This window comes from Peromyscus leucopus, chromosome 12 (assembly GCF_004664715.2).
Source record: "Peromyscus leucopus breed LL Stock chromosome 12, UCI_PerLeu_2.1, whole genome shotgun sequence".
NCBI lineage: Eukaryota > Metazoa > Chordata > Mammalia > Rodentia > Cricetidae > Peromyscus > Peromyscus leucopus.
This window is the reverse complement of record NC_051073.1, coordinates 51,737,558-51,761,179: the sequence shown is the minus strand read 5'-3', so window position 1 is coordinate 51,761,179 and position 23,622 is coordinate 51,737,558. Positions and strand designations below refer to the sequence as shown.

General features: G+C 42.9%; 1 protein-coding gene across 1 annotated transcript in view; it reads left to right on the top strand.

Moving 5' to 3' along the window:
* The window catches only part of Cfap44 (cilia and flagella associated protein 44), an 88,596-nt gene extending 65,308 nt beyond the window's left edge, over positions 1-23,288 (top strand). Inside the window, exons 28-35 of the mRNA XM_028872078.2 lie at positions 391-586; positions 10,360-10,470; positions 13,377-13,507; positions 14,660-14,776; positions 15,656-15,857; positions 19,613-19,773; positions 21,373-21,507; positions 22,605-23,288. Of these exons, the coding sequence (XP_028727911.1) occupies positions 391-586; positions 10,360-10,470; positions 13,377-13,507; positions 14,660-14,776; positions 15,656-15,857; positions 19,613-19,773; positions 21,373-21,507; positions 22,605-22,796 (1,245 nt within the window). The 3' untranslated portion in view covers positions 22,797-23,288. The remainder of the gene's footprint in view (positions 1-390; positions 587-10,359; positions 10,471-13,376; positions 13,508-14,659; positions 14,777-15,655; positions 15,858-19,612; positions 19,774-21,372; positions 21,508-22,604) is intronic.
* Positions 23,289-23,622: the final 334 nt, after the last annotated feature.

The window sequence follows — 23,622 nt, the reverse complement described above, 5'->3', positions numbered from 1 at the left end:
GTTTGTTGGCTTTAAATAATAAGCGGTGCTGTTACCATTTGAGAAAGGTCATGAGGCATGACAAAACCCAGTATCAGAGCTTCATTAGGAGGAGGGGGGCGACAGAAGAGAGTGACCAGGCCTGTGAAAGATGTGTGCAGGGAGAGGGAGGGGGGAAGAAGAGAGAGGAGTCTGTGTCCAGCTTTTTAAGGATTTCCCTGCACATGCGCATGTGGGCTTACGGAGCTATGCCACGCATGCGCTGATTGCGTGACGGCTCTGCGCACATTTGCACAATCACACAGCGCACGGATGACGTAAGACTCCTTGCTTAGCTGCTGAACTGCGCATGTGCGGTCCTATAGCTGGAGTGGCAGAATCCCAACCATGTTCTTCCCTTTCTTCCCTTAGTGGAAAATAAATGAAACTCTGAAAGAGATGGAAGAGAAAAAGAATGAAATCACCAAGCTCCAGGAGCAGGAAAAGGCTCTCTATGCCGGGTTCCAGTCAGCCCTTGGAGAAAACAATAAATTTGCAAACTTCCTCATGAAAGTCCTGAAGAAGAAGATTAAGCGGGCGAAGAAAAAGGAAGTTGAAGGCGACGCTGGTTTGTGCTCCTTCCTCGCGTGCTAGTCCCTTTCTTATCCTCATTAACACTAAGAAGAGAAAGACCAGAGAAAACACTGGTCTTTCTGGCTGGGTGCCATTCACCCACTACCACACAGGCAAGGTAGCTGTGCTGTAGGGATCAAAGAGCAGATGCTATACGGTGTTACAGTGTGTTTGAACACTTGGAGTGTGAGTGCATTCGTGTGTGTGTGTGTGTGTGTGTGTGTGTGTGTGTGTGTGTGTGTGTGTTATGAATTAATACAGGATAGTTTGCTATCTTGGGTGAAATGCCTCTCCTCATCTTTTGTACATGTTTGAGTAAGATTGTCTTGCTATTGAGTTTTGAGAGTTCTCCATATTCTAGAGGCTACTCCTTTGACATATTGCTCACAGTTTTTCCCCTCACAGGTAACATTTGCATCTGCAGCATTTGCTAAGAAGGTTGTCTCCTTCCTTTGAATTGTTTTTGACCTTCAAACTGTGTGTTACAGTTGTCTGGACCAATGTGCATGGATCTCTGGGTTTTCTATATTGTTACAGTGACCTACACCCTTTGTTATTGTAACTGCATACTAAGTCTTGAAGTCGGGTAGACCAGTTCCTCCCACTCCAGTCTTATTTTTCAAAATGACATTAGCTGTTCTAAGCCTTTAATATTTCCATATTTTAGAATAATCTTGTCTATATCTACAAAGAAATCTTGTTAGAATTTTTTACCACAGTTGCCCCAAACCTATTTAACAATTTAGCTCTGCATGTCTCTGGGCAGACCTGGCATGTTTGCCTATTAATCAGTATGTTACGTTTCAACACACAACTCGTGCTCCTGTTTTGTTAGATTTACACCTGTATAGTTCCCTGTTTGGGAGCGATCATAAGTAAATTATATCTTTGCTCTTGGTGTTTTCATGCTTATTGCTAGTATACAGAAGTATGATTTTTGTTGTTGTTGTTTTCTTTTTTGTTTTTTTTCGAGACTGCATTCTCTTTATAGCTCTGGCTGTTCTGGAACTCACTCTATAGACCAGGCTGGCCTTGAACTCAGATCCACCTGGGTGCTAGGATTAAAAGCATGTGCCACCACCACCTGGCTGCAAATGATTGGTCCGTGTTTGCCTCATATTCCATGGACTTACTTATGAGTTCTAGGTTTGGGTAGATTCTTTGGGAATTTCTGGGTAGAAATAATTTCATGTGCAAACATGAACTGTTCTACTTCCGGTCTGTATCCATAGTTTCCTATTCTGCCCTTTGCATGGCTCAGACATCCAGAGTTACACTGAGATGGAGAGGCAGGCTGCGGCCTCTGCTTTGTTTTTAACTTCACGGGGAAAGCGGTCAGTCTTCTGCCATTGAGTATCTTGTCGCCTGCAGTAGGTTGAGGGGCTTCCTCAGTTTTGTGAATTCTCATCATGAATGGGTACTGGAGTCTGTCAGGTGTTTCTCTGTGGTGATTGATGACTATATGGCCTTTTCCCTTTTTTGCCAAATAACATGGATAATAACAATCAACAGATTGTTGATTATTGAACAAGACTTTTCCCTTGAAATAAATCATATTGGTAGAATATAAAATTATTTTGTGCCATGGACTGGCCCACCAGGGGTACCACGACCGTAGGGGGGCCAGAGCTTGGGTAGTCAGGAAGGCAAGGATTTGGCGAATGACAGACAGACAACACACTCAGAAGTGGTTTGAATCTGCTGCAATTTTACTTCTGTAAATCAGTAGTTTATATACAGAAAAGAAAACTATCAACTCATACAAGGAACAACAAGAGCTTGGCAATAATTCAATTACATCATCTTTAAAAAAACAACAAGCGCACAATTATTAATCGGCGCTAGACATATCCCTTCACCCACATGAACTTTATGACCCAAAGAGCAGTCTGTGTTTTTTAAATTTAGTGCAGTCCCTAGACTTGTGTAGACTTCTTGTGGTTGTAGCTGTGTGCCTTATCTTATCCCAGCAGTTTTCTAGTTTATTATACACTTTTACTTTTTTGGTTCTCATGACCCACTTAGCCAATTTGGATGCTGTAGACCCTCTCTAAATCTTTCTTCAGTTCTCCACCACATATCTCTTCTAATATAAAACCTTTTTACCTGCTGGAATATGGACTCTTGTACTTTTGCGCCTGTAAGGGGAAGGAGTTCTGCTCTAGTCCTTAAGTTTTCCATGCTGAACTTCCTCAACAGAGGGGCCCACCATCTGTCTCCTATGAGATAATGTTTTCTACCATAAATCACTTTAGTTGGGATTCTTAAAGGATTCCTAATGGGTGAGTGTTCATTCCCTAGAAGTGCCTGAACCTTTATACTTTCTTTATCTAGTGGCTTGGGGTCTTTAAGAAATAGCTCATTCTGCTATATCTGATTAAGATCCATGCCCAGCTTTCCCTTTTCTCCATGGTTCACAACCCAAGCATTTATTAATTTTGGCTGTGCTTCATAGATTAATTAGAACATTATCAGAAAAGCAGTTATATAGAACCCATAGCTCAGGGAGCTCATGATCTGTGAAGTACATCTTCTCTGAGAAGGAAGCATAACGCAGTCACTCTGCCAGGGACCTCCACAGAGCTTAGTCCCTTGGGACACGTATCTCCTGTCTGCTATTATAGACACAATTGTTCATGTCACATGGATGACACTGGAGTTGGTGTGGCAATTTTGTATGCTGTTAAATTTTTAAAAGAAGCCTTTTCCCCGTGTTTGTTGTAGTGTGCTGATGGTTTGTGTGGGTCCCTCATTTTGATGCTTGTTGGGACTCAGTGCAAGATGCTTAGGTGAGTGGGAGGGGGTGCTGCCTTTGCAAGGGATTAACATAGTTCTCGCCCCAGTTCATTCACAGGAGAAGGATTATATAGGCTGTATTAACATAACAAGACTAGCCCCTTCCTCAGGCTGTCTCTTGATTCAGTCATGTGATCCCTCTCCCATGGGCTTCCACCATGCCAACATCCACTGGAAGTCTTTCATAGCTTCTGAATCCATGAGCTAAATAGCAAACTCTTCTGTATGCATTGCTAAGCCTCAAGGATTTTGTTATAACAGTGGAAAATGTGCTAATATAATGTTCATGTGGGCCATTGGTCGGCAGACCTGGCCTCCTTCCCTTCTACCTCTCTTTCCCTCCCACCCTCCCGTTCACCCCCCCCTCCTTCATCCTTTTCTTCATTCCCTCTCCTCTCTTTATCTTTTCCTCCCCTCATCCTCTTTGTCTAATTTAAATATGAGGGTGATGCTAGTCCTATGTGACAGGGAAATCAGAATTCTGTCTCATTATTAAAAGAATTTAGAGACAAATTTGGAAGGGAATTTGTGGACAATTTTGTAAAGAGTTTGAGAGAAACAACCAGGCAAGCAATCTATAAATCTCAGCAGTTTCCAGAAGGGAGGGAGACAAGGAAAAGTCACATAGCCTGTCTTAGGTTAGCTGTGAAGAGACATCATGACCAAGGCAACTCTTACAAAAGAAAACATTTCATTGAGGCTGGCTTACAGTTTCAGAGGTTTGGTCCATTATCATGGCAGGACATGGCAGCATGCAGGCAGACATGGTGCTGGAGAAGGAGCTGAGAGTTCTACATCTTGATCCACAGGCAACAGGAAGTGAACTGTGTCACTGGGTATAGCTTGAGCATAGAAGACCTCAAAGCCCACCCCCACAGAGACGCACTTCCTCAAACAAGGCCGTACCTACTCCAACAAAGCCACACCTCCTAGTAATGCCACTCCCTTTGGGGACCATTTTCTTTCAAACTACCACATAGCCCATAAGGAAGCAGGAAAGTTCAGTGCTGGAGGTCTGTAAGCAGCTGCAAGACAGACAAACAACTGCACACAGAAAGAGAGGAGGTCTTCAGAAAAAAAAAAAAAAAAGAGTGAGAAGGCCTGGAGTGTCTAGGAAATCATGGCTGGGCTTTGACCAGTATCTGAAAGAAAACAAAAAGAGTTGAAGCAGGAAGGCCACAGTGCTACGTAGTGGGAGCCCTGCAAACAAGTGCACAGGGGCAGGGATTCTGGGGAGGAAGGTACATTACCTCATTTAAGGGATTATTATTTCTTCCATCTCCTTAGCATAGCCATAGGTAAATCAGCTTTCCAAGGTGGATGGTTTCTTGGCCAGGTGATTTACAGACCCAATAGTGCATAATGTTCTAATCTTTGGAGCAGATCAGAATGTCATATCTCTGCCCAGGATTAGAGGTAATCCACTGTTTTGACTAGAAGGAAATAGCTTTCTGTTAATGGACTGCAACAGAGTCTTTATGTCCATCCTCAGTGACCTCCAAGATTACTGTAACTTTTCCCTTTCAAGAGTGGAGACCGTAACATCATTTATGAGATAGACTGAAATTAGGGAGTGTAGTGACACATTTTTATGAAAATATCTCTTTACCTCCAAAAAAAATGATCTTTTGGCAGACCTTGCAGCAAAATTAATAATCCAGTGGGCTCACTTAAGACTGTATACTTGGCCTGCTGTCCTACTGTGTATTCAGCCTGCTTAACTTGCCTTTAAGAAAATATTTAACCAATCTTACTCAGATCCTCGGATTTCTCATGCAACCTCTTTTACTACCTAATGAACAACTTTGATTGAATTTAATGTACTCTTCATGCACCTGCCACAGAGTAATGCACGTTTGTACGTGTGTGTGGTAGCAATCATTTGCTGAAAGCAGCCAACAGGTTGGAAGCAACAAATACCTGCGAGAAATGTTGGAGGCAGCGTGTGGCTATAGCTTGATGATGTCTGTTCGCAGTGTTGTTTGTGTGTCTGAGTTAGCTGGAATTTCTTCCCTTGTATAAACTCTGTTAAATGATTCTGTAAAGAATCCCTCATCTCTTTCCCATACTGTGTTTTCTGTGCTGTTCAATACATACAGAGTAGGGGCTGGAGAGATGGCTCAGAGGTTAAGAACACTGGCTGTTCTTCCAGAGGTCCTGAGTTCAGTTCCCAGCACCCACATGGTGGCTCACAACCATCTGTAATGACATCTGGCTCCCTCTTCTGGCCTGCAGGGATAAATGCAAACAGAATACTGTATACACAATAAACAAATAAACATTAAAAATAAATAAATAAATGAATGAATAGAGTAAAGCCCATTTTTTAGAGATATAACTAATAGTTTCTCTCTCTCTCTCTCTCTCTCTCTCTCTCTCTCTCTCTCTCTCTCTCTCTCTCTCTCTCAAATTTGAGCTTTCTCTTAGTCAACCTCCTCTGAGAGGAAGTGTTCTGCTTTTGCTCCTTCATGAGACATGGGCACATCATGGTGTCTCTGAGGTTATCTCTCATGCCTTCACTGACACAGAGAGTAGATACAACCCATTTCCAACAAGAAAATCCAGAGATCCAATTCCACAAGTGTTCATCAAAACTGACTAGTGTCTGGGCTGGAATGGCATCATATCCTCAGATATGGCCTCCAGGCAGGGGCTTCATTTAGAGGAATGAAGATAACTAGGAACCAGACCAGGGTCCAGAATATTTTCTGGACATCACTGACCTGTGTCTAGGACTGAATCCCAGACATTTTGAGCTTCTGGCCAAGGATCTGAATCAAGTTCTCTAACCCTAAACCGCCTGGCCCTTTCTGTCTCCTGTTCTCATCAGTGCTGTGAATTAGGAAGTCTTCCTCATCTTTGATTTTCCATAAGATACTAATTCTTCTTTCAATACTTAGTGAAATTTGTCTGTGAAGCTATTTGAAACTGAAGAGGGTTTAAATTATGAAGTAAAATTTCTTAATAGCTCAGTGATAGTAAATCTCCTGTTTTGTAGTAGATGAGTTTGGGTAGTGAGCACAGATTTCTCAAGGAATCAGCCTGTTTTTCCAGGAAAGTTCGTTGAGTGTAAAGTTGTGTACTTACTATATTTCCTTGTTATCATTTGGTCACTGCAGGGCGTGGTAATACAACCCATCAAATCGTATAATGAATAACATATGCTAATGGTACAAAGTGATGTGATTCACTGTCATATCTCCTAAGTACCTAGACTGCACTGGTCCTCCTTACCTCTCATCTCATCTCTCGTTCCCTTCCTGGACTTTTCCCTCTCTTCTTTTACACTTCTCATCCATGACAGAAAACACGTGACACTTGCTTTTCTGTGTCTGGCTTATTTTGTGCAACATGTCCTCTTGCTACACTCATTTTTTTTTCGTTTTGCAAATGACAAGATTCCATTCTTTTTGACTGAGTAACAACACTCCATTGTATATAAATACCCCCTTTCCTTTATCTGTTTGTCTGTTGACAGGCTGAGTCTGTATCTTGGCAATAGTAACCAGTGACACAATAAACATGAGTCCACAGGCATTTTTGTAGGCTAACCTCATTTCCTTTGTATATATACCCAGGAGTGGGATGCTGGCTCACATGATGATTTGGTTTGTAGTTTTTGAGGAAGGTTCATACAGCCCCCTCACCAGAGTTTCTGTGCTAATGTATATCTCTGTGGCCAGTGTAAATGTATTTCTTTGTCTCTACATCTTCACTAGTTTTATATATAGTGTATATGTATATATATATATATATATATATATATATATATATGACATTCTATTGGAGTAAGATAGACTCTCATTGCACATGTAAAGTATCAGAGCATGTAGGGTTCACTCTATGTTATTCATGTACAGTGAGAACAGCTCCCCATCAGATAATGAGGATTTCCATGGATAGTGTTAACACTGCCTCTGGTATCAGTTTTTTTTTCATTACTGTGATATAACATCTGATAAAAACAACTTAAGGAATAAAGAGTTTATTTGGGGGACATAGTACATAATGGCAGGAAAGACACCACAGCAGGAATGCGAGGTAGGAATTCACATCGTGTCCACAGGGGAGAGAGAGAGAGAGAGAGAGAGAGAGAGAGAGAGAGAGAGAGAGAGAGAGAGAGAGAGAGAGAGCTGGTCCCTTTCTCTTGTTTTTTGTTCAGCCCGAGACCCCAGCCCATGGGATGGTGCTGCCCACATTCAGATGGGTCTTCCTCAGTTAAACCTCTCTGGAGACATACTCAGACACTCTCAGAGGTATAAGTCTTAGGCAAGTTCAAATTCAGTCAAGTTGATAATAGTGATTAACCATCACAACTCTGTAACTGAGACAGTGATGCTGGTGGCTCTGGTCATGGTGAAACATCTACCATTCTTGTCTTCTGATGGGGCACTGGTGGGTATCTAGATACTTCACAGGAGAGGCAGAGGCTAGAATCGCAGTGTCCCCTTTATCGAAATTTTCCCAGGGGCCTGCCCTGAGAAGACTTCTCCCAGAGTCCTGGGGAAGATGCTATGGCCAGCGTGGGGTTTTCTGAGGGGAAAGACTCTATGTACACCATGCTCTTTCATCTGTTTACTTTATTCCTCTGAGATTAGATCCTAGCTACACAGCTTTATTTCTATTCTAATATATTACTCTTTTCTGTCCCTCCACTTCCTGTCCTCTCACAGCCCTAACTAAGCTCTTCTGCGTCCTCCACCCATGCTTGTTCCTTCCTTTCCTACTCTCCTGACCTGACTCAAGACCTCCTACAATCTACAAAAATTTTTCTTGCTTTTTCTCCTTGAGTTCTAACCTGGAATCAGGAATTTTGTCCTGTCTTCATTCCACCTGGTTATGAAAAAAAAATTAGCTCTGAGTCAATAGCTCTGGGATGCCACTAGGTCTGTGAGAGAAAGGGATGGTCTGAGCTCCATTTGTACAAGAAATAAACCTATGTGTTTACACATCTGCCTGTCTCCTAGGCCTAGGAGACACATGTTGTCTCTGTAGGGGTGTTACCTAGTACAGATCAGCAGTAGATCTGAGAGGCTTATACTGTTGGCTGTTATGGACTAGGAGTTATATGTGCACAAGAAATTGATAATAGGAAACTGCTGATATATTAAAAGTCTAATAACATCAAATATTCCTTGATATTTGACTTCTTCTCTAGAAGGATTCCTTGATCTTTCAGGGTATAACTTTATCATGTACAGTTGAATTTCTATTTCATATTCTTGCAGCCTGCATCACCCCTTGGCAATAGTTAGTTTTAATTGTCAACTTGATTCAATCTAGAGTCACCTGGGAAGGGGTTCTCAGTAAAGGATTGTCTAGATTAGACTGGTCTACAGGCATGTCTCTGGGGGCTTATCCTGATTATGTTAATTGAGATGGAAAGACCTACCCATTGTGGGTGGCACCATTCCCTAGGAAGGGGACTCCATAACAGTGGGGAAAGTGAGCTGAACACACGTATAAATGCATTAATTCATTGCTATCTGCTCTTCACTATGGGTTTAGTAACTAATTCTTTCAAGCTATTACTCCTTTACTTCTCTGCCATGATAGGCTGCAACCTAGTATTATGAACCAAATAAGCCCTTTGTCCCTTAAATTATTTTTGCCAGGGCATTTTATCACAGCAACAGAAAAGAAACCAATACACTCTCTAGGAGACTCTTGCCAGTCCTTTGCAATCTGACCAAGTGCAGTTACCATCAACGTAGAAGACCTGCATAGGTATGGTGTTAGCGACCATCATGTTTTCCTCCCCACTGCTACTGTGGTGATGTCTTCTGATCGGTGGGTCCCCAGACTTCCCTGCTGTGCCTTCCATAAAATAGGTTGTCCCTGGGATCTTCTGTTGTCCCTATTACGAAAGTAGAAATATCTACCATTCAGTCTTCATTGTCACCAAATAAAAGTGGGACCTCCTTGTTACTGCTGTGTGTGGGAATGAGTTCTGTCACCACATGCAGTCTCTTATTGACAACATGGTGGAGATAGACTTGGTACCCATAACCAATAGTAAAAGCCCTGACTCTCATCTGGGGATCTCCTTGGTACTGCAAGATGGGAGAGGTGCAGGCTACCTATGTGATCTTTTGGGCTTTTTTTGTTTTGTTTCGTTTTGTTTTTGGTACAGAGTTTCTCTATGTAGCTCTGGCTGTTCTGGGACTCACAACTATGTAGACCAGGCTGGCCTTGAACTTGAACTCTGCCTGCCTCTGCCTCCCAAATGCTGGGATCGCAAGCATGAGCCACCACATCCAGCCAGAACCATGTGATCTTTGCAGCTGCCTTGGTGTTGGTGGCACTGAGAGAGTTGTTTATTAGCTAGCAGTGATGAACGCCCCAAATCCTCTACTCTGCCTTCATAGATGTTCCCATGGTATTTTAAGAGCAAAATGGGACATGCTAAAGGCGTCTATACTCACTTATCTTGGGGTTGATATGTTTTACTATTCAGACATGTATACTTTTTAATAAAGATACTATAAACAGCATAATAATGAAAAGTTATTCATGACCCTTGCTGAAGAGCAACCATACAGACTGTCCAGGTGGCTGCTGAAATGGGGTTTTGAGGTAGGAAAAATATAGAATTCAACTCTGGCTGCAAGGATAAATGATAATCTATACAGAGGATCAAGGGAACTGCCAGTAGATAGAAAATTACTAACGAGTAGGGTAATTCTTTGCTAAAATCTAACAGAATTTCCACTGGAGGCAGGCCAGAATGATAAGCTATTAGAAGAAGGGGAAATCTGAGGATTTTGTTGGCTGGCAAGGGTGAGGGTTCCCAAAGCTGGTGTACCAGCATTCTCGCTAGGATTCAGCTAGTTGAGGATAGAACTCGTGGTCCGCGTCTTTAATGGTGTTAAGCTCTTCACACGGTCTGTTCCCTAGTAATCGACTGTTGGGAACCCCTGCATTTGGTGCCGCAGGGTCTGCCCGGCTGATGAGATCCTCTTCTCTCCTTAGATGAAGACGAAGAGAGCGAGGAATCCAGCGAAGAAGAGTCCAGCCTGGAGAGTGATGAGGACGCATCGGGATCTGAAGACGATGTTTTTGACGACTCCATCTGCCCAACCAGTAAGTGAGGCAGAGTCCTGTGCTCGATGCATAGTGGGGTGTAGGCTATCAATACAAAGGTGGTCCCTTTCTAGTCATCTGCTCTCTCGTAATAAAATTTAAGAAAAGAATGGGTTCAGATGTACAAAGCAAAGCCTACAACCCTTTGGGAGGGCTCTCTGGGAGGAGTATTAGCTAATCCTCTGGACAGGTTTTTGTTAGTAACAAATTAATTTATGGTAACTGACTGATGGTTCAGAGATACTATGCATTATTAGCAAATTAATTGTATAGGTAAATGCCAGATTGTACTTTACACACACACACACACACACACACACACACACACACACACACATTTTCTTTTTTACAAACTCATTCAAATTTTTATTTCAAATTTGTAAGGACAGTCCAGACCAGCTTCCTGGAAATTTTTGGTAATTTCTTTTTTTGTTTTAATTAGTGAAACGTCCCAGAGCAGTTAGATCAACATGCTTACAATCTCAGCAATTCAGTGGAGAAAAATCAATATTATTTTGTTTGTAATTTGATTTTCCAGACATTTAAAACAAAGTTTTACTCAAAATTTAGAAGTTTCATTTCAAATAAAGCTTAAATCTTGTTTTAATTATGAAGACAAGAGTCTTTTTTCTTTCTTTCTTTCTCTCTTTCTTTCTTTCTTTCTTTCTTTCTTTCTTTCTTTCTTTCTTTCTTTCTTTCTTTCTTTCTTGCTTTTGGAGACAAAACTTGTAACTTTGGCTGTTTTGGAACTTGCTCTGTAGACCAGGATGGCCTCGAACTCACAGAAAACTTCCTGCCTCTGTCTCTGAAGTGCTGGGATTGAAGGCATGTACCACCACTACCCAGTTGACAAGAGCCTTATATAAAAATTCCGATATTTATGAATGGAATAAAAACCTTGTAAGTCACTTTGTTACAGTGCAGTAGGATTAAAGGAATTGAACACCACACAGCCAGTTTAGTTGCTGAGCTGGCCTGAAACTAGGGCTCCTAAATCCTGCTTGGCTATTCTGTTTTGTGGTTTGAGGTGTCAGCCTTAAGCTCTTATTCGTGCTAGGCTAGCACTCTGCCACCGAGCTACATTCCCAACTGTTAGGTTTTTGAGACTGAGTCTGATTATGTAGCTTAGCCTGGCCTTGAATTTACAGCCCTTGTTACTCTACCTCCCTATTGCTAGGATTACAGGCACGTGCCACCTACACACAGTTCTATTTCAGTATTCTAATTTCACATTGAAAGGGAACAGGATCAGCTCAGAACCCCCAAAGGGCCTGATACTGGCTCAGGACCCCCAAGACCAAGTTCTCAGCACAACAGAGATTTATTTGCCCCAGAAGGACAAAGAGCAGGGAATAATAGACAGAGAAAGAAATAGAGTATGAGGAAGAAGGGGAAGGGAACAAGGGAAAAGGGACAGGGGCAAGTGGCCAGGGGTATTTGTCCTGGAGTAGGACGAAGGACTGTCTGTAAATAGAGAGGAGACAGACGTGGCCCATAAGCAAACGGCAGTTTATAAAGGCACAAGGGGAAACCCCGTGTTAGGATGAGGTTTTTAATTTTAATTGGGCATGTTAATTAAGTGAGTCAAATAGTCAGCCTCAGGAGGAGCGAGTGGCCAAATAAGGGACTAGGCCTTAGTGATCAGCTTTAGGAAGGTAATCTAACGGTTCTCACCACGGCAGAGGGGATGGGGGAGAAGGGCAAGGCCTGCCAGAGCCAGTTTGCCATGAGTCCCTCCACACATGTCCATCCATCCTTCAGTGTGTCAGTGTGGGGTTAGAGTAATACAGCTCAAATAAAAGCATGCACTTGCTGCCCATTTCATCACCTGCGGATTACATCGAATCACTTCCCTTAGAATGCAGGTTTTCATCTACAAAATAGGGACAATTGGGGCTTCAGAGATGGCCCGGTGGGCAAAACGCTTGCCAAAGAAGTGCCAGGACCTGAGTTTGAATTCCCAGAACCCACATAAGCTGGATAGGGTAGCAGAAACATGAGAACCCCAGACACCCGCAGGTCAGTTAGGCTAGTGAATTTACAGGGAAACAAGAGACCTGTCCCAAACAAGGTAGGAGGCATTTCTGTGTGACAAAACTTTTCCTGGGGAGATGCAACACGCGTCTACTCACCCCGGAAGGGAAACCCAGGACAGGCCAAAGTGTGGATACCACTGCAGTCCAGTTTGGTGAACCGATGGGTTTTATTGGAGTTATGGGACTATGGGTGTCACCCAGTATGGGCAGCAGCTCACAAAAGCTGGGAACTTAGAGCACACCGCATAGCCCACGGGCAGATCAACACATTGGAGAGTGTCCCTTCCAAGTGACTTAGTTGGTCCAAACCTCTTCTAGGCAGCCCGGTTGGCTTCTGCTTCTTGCAGGCAGCTGGTCTGGTCTCAGTCTTCTTTGCAGCTTGGCTTGTCTGAGAGTCTTTTCTGCTTCTTTACTCTGGCGGGGAGGGGCCTAGTGAATCTGGTCAGTTTCAGGGACTTCCTGAAGCTGTTTTGAGTTGTTTCATCACTGCTTAAGGAACTTCCCTGAAGGGCAGGATGTTTCTATCTTGGAGGAAACTGTTCTTTAACCTCTACACACACACACACACACACACACACACACACACACTCTCTCTCTCTATCTTGAAGGAAACTGTTACACAGCAGACAATGACTCTGAGGCTGTTCTTTAACCTCTACACACACACACACACACACACACACACACACACACACACACACACTTTGTTTTTAAAAGAAGGAAAATAATTCCTCCCTTGCAGGGTCTAGTGCGGGTCTGTGAATAGCTGATATTGATTCTGAATCTCCAAGCTCCACGTGCCACAAGTTCCTATTGCCACCACACTCCCCATCCCACAGGGCTGCCTTCCTGTTTTCACTCTCTTTTCAGACTGTGATGTGAGTCTGTTTGAACTGGCCCTCCAACTTCGAGAGAAGAGGCTAGACATTGAGGAAGCCTTAGTGGAAGAAAAGAAAATTGTTGACAACCTGAAAAAAGAATATGATACATGCTCCAAAAAAGTATGGGCTCTACCTTCTTGTTTGTTTTCTAACATGCTCCCCATCTTCCTCTGTCATAGGCGTGACCTTGCCTTCTCAGAGGAGGAATGCATCAGATGTTATCTACAGATTTCCCTCTGCATCACATGTCTGTAGTATGGCAGGGCCATTGCTCTTTGGATGGTTGCTTTTTCTTTTTTCTTTTTTCTTTTTCTTTTGGTTTTTCCAGATAGGGTTTCTCTGTGTAGCTTTGGTGCCTGTCCTAGATCTTGCTCTGTAGACCAGGCTGCCCTCGAACTCACAGAGATCTGCCTGCCTCGGCCTCCCGAGTGCTGGGATTAAAGGCGTGCACCACCACCGCCTGGCTGCTTTTTCTTTATGTCACTCATTTGTCTCAACTTTTTTGATGACATAATTCTATAAGCAATACATATAGAACATATCCCATAATAAATGTATGTGGATTTATAAATAACACTCAAGGAATATTGGTTATGAAGCATTCTTAGAAATGAGATGAAGATAAATAAGAATAGAAACTCTGGTATTTTCTCTTTGGACTCAGTCTTTTGGGGCCAACACCTTGTGTGCTGGTCCCAAAGCTAAGCTTCTGGAACTTTATTACCCTCTCCTCTGTCTTCTGACTTTCTCTCTTAGTTACTCTTGTTTAGAACAGTGTCACTCGACTTGATTCATACAGATTTTTTAATGGATTTTTTTTTCTGTAAATGAAAATGTTCAGGAACACTGTTGGGTTTTTAGGAGATGACGAATATGCTTTGGGGATGCTGTCGCTTCTTGCTTTAAAGCACCTTCTTATTCAATTTCTTTGGGTCATTGTTACAACAGCAACAACAACAACAACAAGTCTTCTACCATTCTGACAAAGATATGCTTTTCATATGGAAAATAAGAGAGGGAGACTTTCTTTGACTCCTTGTTTATAAAGCTTTTACAGTTCTTGGACTCGGGAATGACTTGATAGGGAATTTGCATCCTAACCCGGCAGGAAGAAAATAACACACATTTCTGGGCTGCAGTGTAGACTCAGGTCTTGCCTGGGTCATGGTCCCCCAAAGCACATACCCTGTGTCCATTGTACCTTCATTTACCACCTTGGATATATATCCTGCCACTGAAGCGTGTCGATATGTCTCACGCCGCTTTGTTCAGGTCAAAGTTGTGGCGACAAATCTGAATGCAGCCGAGGAGGCCCTGGAGGCTTATCAGCGAGAGAAACAGCAGAGGCTGAACGAGCTGCTGGTCGTCATCCCTCTCAAGCTCCACCAGGTGACCCCCCAACCCCCCTCCCCCCCAAAGAAGTAGCACCGCACCTCAACTTTCCCAGAGAAAGATTCGTGCCTCAGCAGTGATGTCCCATGTCACTTGGTGGGAGGATTCTGCCTGCAGAATGACATCCCTAACTCTTCTTACCCATTCAGACTGCTAATTAATGAAAACCACCAAAACACGCATGCTTCCCTGGCCCACAGTTATTTCACCAGCCCAGTCATTTCAGGTCTGGAGAAATGATGTAAGAATGAAATGGCCGGAGGGTGAGATGTTGGGTCTTGTGCACACGTCCCGTTCCATCCATCTTTAGTCAGCTGTGAACCAGTGAGCGGAAGGAAGCCTTCTTCATGTCACCAATAAGGGAGGTCAGGACAAGACAGAAATATTCTCCTTTTTTCCAATCTCCATTGATTTCCACTGTTGACTTGAATTACAACTTATGTTAAACTGTGGAAATTCTTATCAATGAGAAAAGAAAGTCTTGCTGTAGACCCTTGCCATGTTAAGAGAAGAGGCTATTCTTAAGGGGCAAGAAATACTCAAAGAAATCAGTTTATTGGTATTTTGTGTGACTGGTTGAGCTCTTGGTAACAGTTTGTTATGTCATCCTTGAAATGTTTGCCCCATTGTTATGAAGTAGGTATCAGGCAAGACCCGTTCCGGAAACTTTGCTGTCCCCAGAGAGATCCAATGTGGCTTCTCTGAGGGCAACTTTCTGTTTACCAGATCGCTACCACTAGGGGTGAGAAAGAGGAGGCCCAGTGTGAGGGGTTTTAAGCAACAGGGCAGAGAAGAAAGGATTCCTATGCCTTGCCTTCAGTCCGGCCTTGGTCTGCTTTGGTTCTCATTTCCATTTGCTTTGTTCTGTATTTGTAGATAGAGTATGTGATATTTGGGGAGGTTCCTAACGACCTTTCTGGAACCTTGGTCTTCTCGAACCACTCCCTGGGGCGGCTGCAAGAGCGAATCATACAGCTCCAGGAGGAAAACGCCAAGCAGCAGAAACTCAACAGAGAATGCAGGGAGAGGCGGAAGGTACTCATCCGGGAGAAGAGAGAGATGGCAAAAACCATTCATAGTGAGTAGCTCGGCCCGCGGACCGCTAGGAACACTGGGACAAAAGGGAACTAGCAGCTGACTGGTTTCCAAGCTGGAAACCAGTCACCACAGACCCAGCATCCCTGAGAGGAAACCACATGCCCCTCACTTCCTGTTGGGAAGGGAAGCGATGTTGGCATGCACTCTCTTTCTCTCTGTGAATGAGAAAATGTAGAACAATGTGATCGTCTCCATTGTACCTACAACCTTGCTTCAGATAGAGCAAAGCCCCTCCTCTTTCCAGTACTATGTGCTGCTCCTCCAGGACTGACCACCTGGTACAGATGCATACATGCCATCGTATTCTCACACAGTATGGGAAACCGCCCGGCATGTTTCTGTGATGATACTCAGTGCCTATGGTGGACTTTTCAAGACCATGATTTTTTTATTCATATTGCTTCAGGTAATTTATTCTGTTTAGCTGACAGTGTAGTAGTCCATCGTATGAATATTAACATTTTGACTTCTCCATGCCCTGTTTGATGACCATTGGTTATTTCTAACTTTTCATTATCCGGGTAAGCCTTTTGAACATGATTCCTTGTGCATGTATAAAAGGTCTCTGGGTTCTAAGAGTGTTTGTGTATTTTTCAGTTCTCCGAAGTATTGTCAGAACTGCTGCCAGAGTGACTGAGCCCCGGTGTCCCCCACAAAGCAGTGTGTAAGAGCTGCCTGGTCTTTATTTGTTTCTTTCAGGTTCTAATTTTTTTTCCCACCGCCTCCATGTGACACATGGACACATTTGGATGTCCAAATATACTTCACTGTGTTTTTTAGTCGCATTTCTTTTGTGAGATTGAACATTTTGACACACACACACACACACACACACACTCATTTGCATTCTTTTTTTTTTTTTTTTTTGGTTTGGTTTGTTTTTTCAAGACAGGGTTTCTTTGTGTAGCCCTGGCTACACTGTAGACCAGGTTGACCTCAAACTCACAGAGATCTGCCTGCCTCTGCCTCCGAAGTAAGGTGCTGGGATTAAAAGCGTGCGCCACCCGCCCGGCAATTTGCCAATTGCCATTCTTATGCTCCTTTCTCTAATATCTGTTATGTCTTTTGCTCCTTTTTCATTTTTTTAAATTGATTTTAGGGAATTCTAAAGATTTTAGTCTACTATTTGTTCTCATTGGGTCAACTTTTTTTTTTAACTTTATATTAAAGTGAAAAAAGGCATTTTAAATCTTAAAATGGTAAATTTATCTATTTATGATGTACACTTAGCATGTGTCTTTTTAAGAAATCCTTTCTTAAAGATAAGTTTTGGCTGGGAGTAGTAATCCCAGCACTTGGGAGGCAGAGGTAGGTGGAGCTCTGTGAGTTTGAGGCCAGCCTGGTCTACAGAGTGACTTCCAGGACAGCCCAAGCTACATAGTGAGACCCTATTTTGAAATAATAAAATAAAATAAAATAAAAAAGCAAAAAAGGATAAGTTTTGATCCAGCAATTCCTGTATGGGATAAATATTTAAGAGAAACGAAATCAGTATGTCAACGAGCTGTCTGCATACCTGTGCTCAGTGTAACACTGTAAGGGCCAAGCTACAGAATAAACCCAAGAGTTCTATCAGCAGATGAGTGGACAGAGAAAATATGCTACTAATCATAACAAAATATCAGTAGCCTTAAAAAAAAGGCACTGCCATTTATAACAGTATAGATGAATCTAGAGGGCACCGTGCTAAGTAAAATAAGCCAGGCACTGAAAAATAAAACACCATATGATTTTACTAATAAGTGGTTTATAAAAAAAAATGTTGAACTTGTCAGGAGTGGTGGAACATACCTGCCACCTCAACTTTTAGAAAACTACCACAGATTTGTTGGCATCCTGGGCTACATAATGAGGCCCTGCCTCAAGAAACATCAGTAAAACTCAGGAGCATAGAATAGAGTTGGATGGTTAGTAGAGGCCTGTTGGATGGGATGGCGCATGGGAGAGATGTTGCTTACATGCTACAGAATTTCAGGGAAGCAAGAGAAATAGATTCAGAGGTGTTCTTTATCAGCCACATGGTGACTAGTTAACAACAATGGATTGTATTCCTTAAAATTGCTAAGAGAATAGGTTTTAGGGGTTATGGAGATGTCTCAGAGTTTAAAAAACACCTGACTATTCTTCCAGAGGATCTGGGTTCAATTCACAGCACCCACATGGCAGCTCATAACTGTCTGTAACTCCCATTCTAGGGAATCTGACACCCTCACAGACATGTATGTAGGCAAAACACAAACGCACGTAAAGTAAAAATAAATAAATCATAAAATGAGAATAGATTTTAAGTGCTCTAGACACACACACACACACACACACACACACACACACACACACGGTGGGGTGGGGGATGAACTTATGAAGTAATATATTTAATTACCTCAATCTGACCCTTCTACAAATCACATTTCAGAATGGCACGTTATACATAATAAATGTATATGCTTTTTGTCAGGGTTTTTTTTTAAACTTTTTTTTTTTTTAGTTTTCTCTATTATTAATGTTACTTACCTTGTGTTTGTAATCTACCTAAAATTAAGGTGGTGTGTAATGTAACATGCATAACAGGAAGGTAGGAAGATAATCTTTTTTTTTTTCTTCCAAGACAGGGTTTTTCTGTGTAACAGCCCTGGCTGTCCTTGAACTCGTAGCCCAGGCTGGCCTCGAACTCACAGAGATCGTCTTGTGTCTGCCTCCCAAGTGCTGGGATTAAAGGCATGTGTCACCATGCCTGAAAATAATCATCTTTTTAAAATAATGTTTGGTATATGGAATTTATATGTAAGTTGTCAAGTATCCAAACAAAATGAATACAATCAATGTACCTCCCAACCTAATGTAACAGTATTGTAGTACCTGCCTGTGAGAGATGCATCCTCTTGTTTCCCATACCCAGAAAGAGCCACTGTTACCAATTGTGTGCTCAGTGTTGCATTTCTTTAAAAGAAAAATAAGAAAACAATACACACATTTACGTGTATTCCTAGCTAGTACGTTAATTTGGAACCCTGTAAAACGACTGTATTTTATATAGCCTTTGGAAAAGACTCTTGACTATTATTTTCTGAGGTTAGATGTGGAGTGGAGCAAAGGAGAAGAGGTGTGGGAAACAGTGGGGCGTGGCCAAGGGGTGGGGCGGAGCAGACTAGGTGAGCCTTGAGCAGGACTTCAAGGACTTGCTGTGACGTGATGTTTGCTTGGAGTGTGATAGAACGTTCTACAAAGTGCCTGCTCCATCCCCCCACCCCCACCCCGAGACAGGGTTTATGTAGTTTTGGTGTCTGTCCTGGATCTCACTCCATAGACCAGGCTGGACTCAACTCACAGAGATCCACCTAGCTCTGCCTCCCGAGGTCTGGGATTAAAAGCATGCGCAATCACTGCCGGGCGCCTGCTCCATTCTTAATAGTAGATTCTGTAAAGGTCAGTTAGAACAATCAGATCACTTAACAATGCAGTTGGAGCCAGCCAGTAGTTACGGAGGGACAGAGATGCGAGTGCACAGCCCTCTCAGGGAAAAGGAGTCCATTTCACACCGCATTTTGAAAATGAAGAAGGCTGTCTGCAAAACAGCATTTTAAGTAAGAAAAGCAGCAAGCAAACATTTCCCCGGGGGAAAATCTCTTGGCCATAAAAAATCTTTCCGGTTTCGCAAAAGTGGTTCCTTGGCATTTTCTTGCAACTGCTCTGTTCATTTGCTAACGGTTGGAGACTGAGACAGTGATGGTCTTTCAGAAATGGAAGAAACAGTCCGAGATCTGATGATCAGCAAGTTCGGCCGAGTGATCGATCTGGAAGCCCTCCAGACACTCTCTGTGAACACAACACTCGAAGAACTGAAGATCAAAAAGCTTCGAAAGGAACTATCGAATGCCAAGGAACTAAGGATGTGGGAGGTGAGAAGGGCAGGGGCCGTCTTCGTTGGCTGCACTTCGGGGAATTAGAAAATCCTGGGGAGGCTTAAGTGGGTCCTGGGAACTGTCTAGGCAGCACCTAGGAGCCTGTATCTATTATTATTATTATTATTGTTATTGTTATTGTTATTATTTTGATAGCCCTGACTATCCTCGAACTGGCTCTGTAGACTAGGCTGGCCTCGAACTCACAGAGATCCTCCTGCCTCTGCCTCCTGAGTGCTGGGATTAAAGGGGTGCCCCACCACTGCCCAGCTCCTGTCTCACTTCTTTACTGGAGAGTCTTGTCTATCTGGAAGAGACAGCAGCAGAACCGGGTTTCAGAGTCTAAGTTGCATATACAATGTGTAATGCGTTCAAGTGGATATGCTCTCACGGTTTTGGACATAGCACGTTGTTCTCTGAGAATCCTGTTGCTCTACCAGATAGCTTTGGCCTGCCGCTCCGATTTGGAAATGAGAAACCATGTTTAGGGATTGGGGTTGTAGCTCAGCGACGACAGTACTTGCTTAGCCTGTGGGAGGTCCTGGATTCGACCCTCAGCACAGTTAAATAGATTGCGTGTCTATAGTTATTTGCATATGCATACACCGGCATCATAGTGCACCTGTGGAAGGCAGCTTGCAGAAGTGGGTTCTCACCTTCCACCAAGTGGGTCCTAGTGATGATTCAGGTCATCAGGCATGGCAGCGAGGTTTCACCGTTTTCCTTCTTTCCTTCCTTCCTTCCTTCCTTCCTTCCTTCCTTCGTTCCTTCCTTCCTTCCTTCTTTCTTTCTTCCTTTCTTTTTAATTTTTATTTTTTAAATTACACTCATGATATTCATTAATTACACTCATGATATTAATCACATTTGTGGTATTCATAGATTACATTCGCAGTATTCATTCAAATATATATATATTAAATGCCGAATGTCATTTATTGAAGGAGGGAGGTCTTAAATACAGGCTTACAGCACAATGGGAGAACCCCGGAGGGCAGAAGTTCACTACTGATGTTTTACAATCTTGCATCTAAGCTGTTAACACCCATTATTCAGGATACACAGACAAGGAACTTTCCTTAAGCATTCAGGAGGGTGGAACTTGGCAGGGAATTAGCATAGGGAGGATATCAAGGTCAAGGTCCGCAAGCAAGGCAACAGTTACCCAAAACAGGGGCCAGGGACCTACAGGTCCCCCTTTTGTTAAAAAATGAGCTTCTGACTTGGGTTGCGTGGGACGTCAGCAGGTCACCTTACCCGTCATGGAGATGCCTGCCCAGGCCACACAGGTGCTCTGTCTTAGGTTTCACCGTTTTCTTTAATCAAACCAGACTCAAAGCAGTGTTTCTGCTTACATTTTCACACTGGCTTCAGATTATGCTTTCATGTACACCTAGTGTTCCCTTTGCATGATTGGTTTTAAATTCACTTTTTTTCCCTAGTCTTAAGTATCGAACCCAGGGCCTGATACCTGCTTGGCCAACACTGTACTGTAGAGCTATGTCCCAGTGACGGCTTTGGTAGAACTGGACACTCGTTTTTCTTTCTTTCCTCTCCTAGTCACTTAGCCCGTGTCCCACCTTCCTTCCCTGGCAGGAAAAGATCGCCCAGGTGCGCTGGGAGCTGATGATGAAGACGAAAGAACACACCAAGAAGCTTCACCAGATGAATGATCTGTGCATCGAGAAGAAGAAACTTGACTCCAGGTTGAACACACTCCAGAACCAGCAGGTGTGGTACCTTCCGGGCCATCTATTCCTGGATACTGACTCAGTATTAGCCACGGGAGAGTGGTTTCCTGGGGGGACCAGCTTTGTCAAATGCCTCTTGCGTGCCATGAACTTATATGAGTACTCATCTATAGGTTTTACCTTGATCTTGGAGAGGGAAGGTTATTTAAGCATAACTAATCATACCAATGGGCTCCCTGAAATTGGCTGGTGTCAGGGTCCATTTTCAATATGCTCATTTGCCTTGATAGGAAGTAGGCATCTTGAACTGTGTAACCGTATGCGTTACCTCATGAAAGGCTTGCTATTTGTTTTGAGTGTTTCCACTTGTCGTTATGGAATCCATATTGAGCCTGAGGATGTGTTTACTACAGAGCCTTGTCCTCTAGTGGCCCAGCATCTTCAATAGCATCTGCAAAAATATTTTCTTTAAGCATCCTGGAGATAATTTAAACCAGGTGTTTTCAGATTATGATCCCCTGAGGAACCACAACAACATCAGCTGGGACCTCGTTCAGAATGTAAGATGAGATTACAGACAGAGAAAACCATAGGCCACGAGGGTTGCACAGGGGAGCTGATAAGTTTTTATTGTAAGCAAAGTTTATATAGTCTTATTTGTAAGATTACAGAAAATCGCACATTTTCAGCCAGGGAAGAAGAAAGGCCATGCCCTAAGGTCACGTGTGCTTCCACTTTATGCATAGTTCATTGCTATTTTAATTTTAATTTGCAATGTCTATAAAAAGAATGTTGCCTCTCCGCAGGCAACTTTCACAACAGATTTTAACTGTACTACAATTCTTGACTTTCAGCTGGTGAGAGTCAACTAGACTCCAGCGTGAAGGACTTCTCTCCCATCTCGGGTCCCTTTAATCTTTCTTTGTGTCTTGCCTTAGTTCCACTGATGAGCTCTCCAAGTTGTAAAGGACAGATAAGATAGTTTAAAGTACTTCTGAAGTAGGCTTGAATTTTAGAAGTTGTCCGAAGGCACACATTTTAAGAGTGAGATTTTAGTAGAGAAGTTAAAGTCTCCTGAAGAGGCAATCACTGTTTAAATGGACTGTAAGAAAGGTTTTTTTTTTTTTCCCCAAACAGGGAAATGCCTTCCAGGGCCCTCGGAAAGCAGATACACTGGCAAGACAGAGGGTCACCGAGCTGGTCCAAAGCCAGTCAGAAAAGATCTTGGCTTTAAAGGAGGAGATTGCCCTTCTTCGGAAGAAGGGGGGGCTCATCCTCCCGCCCATCACATCCACACAGGAGAACGAAATGAAGTCCATGGATGCTTAAACTTGCTGTCTTCTCATTTCCCACTCAAGAGCTGTGACAGAACTCACCAGGTCTACTTCCTATCACCCACGACAATCCTCTCATTTAAAGTGAACCATAGGGAGAGCATAAAAAAGCACCCTGCTATGTGAATTAACACTATTTTCCATGTTAGAAATAACTGTGACATTTGACATGTAATTATGACTGTGTGAAGACAGGATAGATGTCTCCAGCCCAAGTTGAGTAATGAAGAAGGTTAAATCTCATAATTTAAGAAAGCAGCTGTTATATATTGTGTTCTCAGAATCATCTGTTTTTCTGGTATTCTGAATATTTAGCCATTGGCAAGAAAAACTATTATTCAGCAATCAGTGAGAAAACTTCCTTTTCTTAGTCCTTGGATCTTTAGAAAATAAACTGTTTGTGTTAAATAGTCTGTGCAAGGACATAAAAGAAAAAAGGCTAACCATCTTGCCAATAATAACTTAGAATAAGAAATGCAAATGTGAACATTGTTATTGTTGACTTCATAAAGCAGCTATTTGAGGGCTCGGGATTGAGGAAATGGAGACAGACACAGTAAAAAAGCTCGCTTTGGGTTGGCAGAGGCAGCTTCCTGAATCACCCACTATTTCTGCAGACTCCTCAATTCTGAGGCTCACATTTTCCAAAATAAGTAAGGGACGCTTTTCTCTAGGCTCTTTGCAACTCCAGTGGAATTCTCCATAACCCCCCTCTAGCTTTCCTGTGCCCTGTGCCTTCTGCTGGGGTTCACTTGAGCCATTACTGGCTTGGATCTAGGTGAGGAAGGGATGAATTAGATTTTCATCTCCTTGAGGGACTA